Source organism: Cynoglossus semilaevis, chromosome 1, assembly GCF_000523025.1.
Source record: "Cynoglossus semilaevis isolate Cse_v1.0 chromosome 1, Cse_v1.0, whole genome shotgun sequence".
NCBI lineage: Eukaryota > Metazoa > Chordata > Actinopteri > Pleuronectiformes > Cynoglossidae > Cynoglossus > Cynoglossus semilaevis.
In genome coordinates this window covers 795,624-801,166 of record NC_024307.1, presented here as the reverse complement: position 1 = coordinate 801,166, position 5,543 = coordinate 795,624, and the positions used below count along the sequence as shown (strand labels likewise).

Sequence of the window (5,543 nt, the reverse complement as noted above, 5' to 3'; positions counted from 1 at the left end):
CGGCACGATTCGATTACAACCGTCAACGCATCGGATCAACATTTCTTAATAATAATAATAATTATACATTATTAAAAATGAAACGGTTTTTGTTCCAACATTAATCATAATAAATATATAAATACATATATTTGAATAATGTCACATAAACACCAAACACACGTAAAGGTACGAAAAAAAAATCTTCGTTACCTTTACTTTAAAATAAGAAACAAAAACAAAACAAAAAACAATAGAATCCAGTCGGTGAGAACGCATGTGGCATAAAGGAAAGCTTTTATTTTATTTATTTTTTTTGAATATTTACAATGAAATTAAAAAAATATATCATTAAAAGCTTTGCCAAATATTTTTTTTTTTTTTTACATTTAGACAAATTTAGTTCCCTGTTCACATCGGTGAGACACCGGAGAATCGACGTCATGGCGCAAAAGTCTTAACCTAAAAATATTCTCTATGGTGAATTGAAGAACAGCCCTATGATTTTATATTAAACATCGTTGACAAACTGAGCTTTTGTACCTTAAAAAATCCTATTTCTCATATGAGTGAAAAAACTAAAAAAAAAAAAACATAAAATTTTTTTTTAAACCAGAAAAAAAAAACACCCCCGTCCACCGCTGAGGGGAGACACCGACACATCCATGCAAGCCTACATTCATATGTCCGTGACGGTCTCTAGAAGCTGCAGCCTACTTGTACTCGTAATGCATGTGAGGGAGCCCGTGTTTGAGCCACAGCCGGACCGCGGAGGTCAGAGTTCACACTTACGGTTGGCGCTGACGAAGTGAGTTCTTTTTAAAAGTCTGCTGCTCAAGACTTCCGGTTACGATGATGAGGTAGGGAGACTGAGTCCGTGCACATTGTTCAAGTCTTCATGCTGCTGCTGCTGCCGCTGCTGCTGCTGCTGCTGCTGCTTCAAGGGACTGGGTGGCTTCCTGTCTCCTGCACGGACGACAGACAGTGGTCAGATTTTCAGGAACATTTTCAGGAAAAGTCACTCTCTAAGAACTGACTGGAACTTTTTTTTAAAAATGTATTTATTTTGTAACTTTTTCCTCTGCTGAAATTCCTGAAAGAGTTTGAATTTACTTTATTCTGTTTTTAAAAAAAATTTAAATATATATTTTTTTGATATTTATTTTATGATTTTACCAAAGCGTTTCTAACCAATGTTTAAATGAATGAAATACTGTTAATTATGATAGAAATGGCACATACGTCTATAAACACATATTAAGTGGTTGTTACGTAATAATGACTAACATTTAAATATACAATATATATCATGTTAAAATTTAAGTTTCATTAAGTAACACATTTATTCATGTATTTCATTATTGTAAAGTTCTGCTGAAAATTTGCGCTGAACTTGTGTCAAATCTGTGCGTTCATTTTCTGATTTGAACACATGGGTAAATGTTTTAAAACAAACTAAGAGACATGGAACAAACAAATCGTTGACACATATGGGATAAAATAGAATACATATATAATTAGTGACGTGTGTTTTGACGTCATTAACGTTGTGTACAGTGAGTGGCTGTGACGAGGTGACAAGTTCTGCCTAGGACGACATGAAGGACGTAGACGTTGTATGCTAATGGTTAGCACTGCTAAATAATTATTATAAAATGTATTATAAAAGATGTATATCATATAATATTTTATATAATTATATTAATATATAATATTATTGTATGTAAGTGTAGAAACTCCTAGTAATAACGGCTGTATAAAGCTGGTCAACATTAGTTTATTTAACTACTGGTTGAACTGTTCATATACCTGATCACATAACATCCTTATAATTATACTAGTTTCGCTTATATACTGTATATATGTATACATATATACATACATACATGCATATATGTATGTAGAAATATATATGAATATATACATATATGTACATATATATGTATATACATACATACCATAGAGATAATGTGGAATACTCAGTTGGTGTACATATACATATATATATAAAATACTAATTAAATTTAGTAATAACAATTGTATAATAAAAATATAATAATAATAAATAATTATTGATTGACATTCAACAACACAGCGACAATAATTAACTACTAACCTACTAACACTAACCTACTAACACTAACCAACTGATCTACATCCACTGTTCATGTTTATCATATTCATTGACAGTAGAGCCTTAATTTCCCGATTGATCGATCTATCGATTAATCGATCTATCTATCGATACATAGACAGATGTACTAGTAATAATAATAATAATAATAATAAAGAGGAGGAAAGTAACTTTTCGACACTCCCTAACTCTAAGGGAAATTAATCATTTTCCTCCAACGTTTTTCCAGAATATTCAGACAGGATTTGGTTTTTGTAATTTTTCACACACACACACACACATATACACTGACACACACACACACACACACACACTGACACTCACACTCACCTTCTCGGGCCTGCTCATGCTTAAAGGCCATCGGTGAGTGGATCTCCCCTGCGTGCATGCCCATGCCGCCTCCTGGATGAGACAGGACGGGGCTCTGCGGCTGCCAGTGGTGGTGTCCGGGGGCCACGTACCCCCCTGCTGAGCCGCCGTACACGCCGTACTGGTTGGTGGGAGGGTAAGCACACGCCGAGACATAACTGGACAGTGTGGAGGAAGGCTGCGGGAGAGGCAAAAAAAAAAAAAATTCAGATCCTGCACGGTCGACTTTATAATGACGTCAGAGTAGGTTCTGATTCTGGGTGTCATATCATCTACGTCACTTATTTACCCCCAAAGGCCTCAGCGGCAACTTCCGGCTCAGACACCGGGTATCAGTCCAGCAAAGTACACACGCAGTACATTCTTCTATATGAATATATTTATAGTATATTTCTTTTTTTTTTTTTGTTTACGGTTACCTGTGCGTACTTAATATCAGCGTCAATGGCGGATTTATCGATCCCGTTGATGGTGTGAGCCGCCGGGAAGGCAGCTCGGTTCATGCTGCTCCACTCCTCCATTTTTGGCGCATATCCTTCGGTCCCAGCGATGGCTGAACAGGAAAACAAAATCAGGTTAGAAAAAAAAAAATATTAAAAAAATAAATAAAAGACGAAAAAAAAAACACCGTTTATGTCGCTTTAATTAATAATTCATAATTAACTGCGGCTGTCAAATATAAAAAAAATCATTATAAATGAACGCAATTAATCATATATTTTTTTAAATATCCCGTTTGTAAAAGTCGATTGCGTTAATTATTTTTTTAATGCACATTAATTATAAAATCATATCAGGGTTTTTTAAAAAAAAAACTATTTAAACAACTCCAATTAATTATTAATGGGGTTTATTTAAATTTGTGACCTGAAATGAATTGATATATAAAAATAAATAAAATATGTGAATTTTTAAAAAATATATTTCATATATTCACATTGAATTTCTGGACCTAAACACACACATATGTCTGACTGACAGTAACATCCTGGACCTCTGCAGCAGAGCCACCAAAAACACCAGGTGAACTCTGCACACATGGGACCAAAACCACCGGATCAGAAAGTCAAAGAAATAAAAGCACTTCTTATCTGGACGGATTAAAGGGATAGAACAAAGGCAGTCTGCCGTGAAACAAACCAGAGTGTGTGTGTGTGTGAGAGAGAGTGAGAGAGAGAGAGTGAGAGTGTGTGTGTGTTTTTTTTTTCCTTCAAAGTGACAGAGAGAATCAGTGACGTGGGGTCACGTATTTTAACAACGTCTTGTCTGGATGTAAACACTGGGGAGGGTGTCTAAGGTGTGGGTCGCTGCCCCCCGTGTTGCCCTCACCTGCCGGGTCCATGAAGGCTCGTATGCCGAGGATGTTGCTGACGGTGTGCGCAGACGGCCAGGCCCTGGATATGCTCATGTGTCCCGCCGTCACGGGGACCCCGGGCGGGCTGCTCATCTTGGGGGACATGTTGTTGGGGTAGGGGTAAGGGTAAAGGTGGTTGCAGGAGAGGCCGGCCTGCGCCGACGCCTGCTTGGTGGTGTCGTACTGGTTCGGCTGGGACAGATTCCCGATCTTGTTGCGTAAAATCCTGCTGATGGAACTGACCGACGGGACGTTGTACTTGTCACAAACTCCGTCCGTCAGCAGCCGGTCCCGGATCTCCCAGGCAAAGATCCCGGGGTCGTTCTGTTTGTATTCCCTGATATGTTTCACCACGTTCGGCGTCGTGACGCGCGGCTTGCTCCCGCCGATGGCACCGGGCAAGATGGAGCCCGTCTCGTTGTACCTCGCCAGGATCTTGCTGACGCAGCCGTGAGAGACGCGCAGTTGGCGGCTGATGTCGCACGGCCTGATCCCCAGCTGGGCCAACTCCACGATCCTCAACCGGATGGCGTTGGGCAGCGGTCGCCCGTTGACGAACACGCCGCCTAACTGGTTCACCTCTCCATAGGTTTGCTCTGCAGGAGGAGGGGGAAGTGGGGGGGAGGGAGGAGGAGGGGGCAACAATTACAGTGTTGTCAATAGAAAGAAAAAAACAGCTTCATTTCTAGGCACCGTCTGACAAAAAAAAAAACAAAAAACAGAGTGAACATTTTCATCCAGAAAATGTAGACATCACTAATAACAGAGAGGATTCGACCGCGACATGATCGCTCTCTAACCCACACACACACACACACACACACACACACACTCCCTTCGTTTTCACCACAATTTAAGGCCACGGAGATGGAGTCGTCAACATGTGTCGGCCACACGCTGCCCTCTCGCAGTTATTCTGCAATTTTTGCACAAAAAATGAGAAGTAAAAACCTCCTCCATCCCCGCGTCCACATCCAAGAAAACACGGCGAAAAAAAAAAACATGGCGAAATCCACAACAAGAGCGTTTGGAATAAAACGTCCTCAAATAAGGATTTTTTAAAATATATATATATATATATATTTACAGCAGAGTTTGAAGAAAAGAAATGCGATTTAAAAAAAATAAATAAACTCGACGTCAGAGTTTTTGCGCATATGAAAGTTTGGAGGTTAAAAAAACAAAATCGCGTCCGCGTTCACGTCCACGAGCCCCCGGTCAGTGAAGGTCCAGAGTCAGCCTTACCCATTTGTGTCTGTTTTCAGATGATGGTGTTAAATAAAAAAAAAACAAAAAAAAAATTTAAAAAAAATCTCGGCTTCTTCAAATGGCTGAACTTGTCCGAGCGAAAGAAGAAGAAGAAGAAGAAGAAAAGAGGGGACGGAGAGGGGGGACGGAGAGGGGGGAGTCTGAAGCTGCAGAGGACCGAGCCCCAGAAGAGACAGGACCTCCTAAAATCTCCGGCTCCGACTGCAGCGCGTCCCCGTGGTTGTGTGACAGCACCGCGGCACCAGAGCGCTCTTCATCCGATCAAAGCCAATTGAAGTTGTCCGCGAGAGTCCGGACTTCACCGGGATTCATTTGACGCGTCCTCCACGTCAATCTCCAGCAGTTATACGCCGAGCCAGTGCTGCCTTCTCATTGGTGGCTGCCCGCCTTGAGGCGCCGGCAGCCAAAACGACACCCCCGCGGTCGGGGACGAGTACC

General features: G+C 40.6%; 1 protein-coding gene across 5 annotated transcripts in view; it reads right to left on the bottom strand.

Annotated features, from left to right (window-relative positions):
* Positions 1–371: 371 nt before the first annotated feature.
* pax1a (paired box 1a) overlaps positions 372–5,543 on the bottom strand; it is a 9,462-nt gene continuing 4,290 nt past the window's right edge. For 2 of the 5 annotated variants that reach the window (XM_008328476.3, XM_008329196.2), the window contains exons 2-5: positions 3,812–4,432; positions 2,902–3,035; positions 2,444–2,660; positions 372–945 (exon numbers count right to left, since the gene is read on the bottom strand). In XM_008328476.3, the coding sequence (XP_008326698.1) occupies positions 827–945; positions 2,444–2,660; positions 2,902–3,035; positions 3,812–4,432 (1,091 nt within the window). In that variant the 3' untranslated portion in view covers positions 372–826. Of the gene's footprint in view, positions 946–2,437; positions 2,661–2,901; positions 3,036–3,811; positions 4,433–5,543 lie in introns of all 5 variants that reach the window. The other 3 variants (XM_008330723.3, XM_008329956.3, XM_008331459.3) reach the window with 3 other exon arrangements.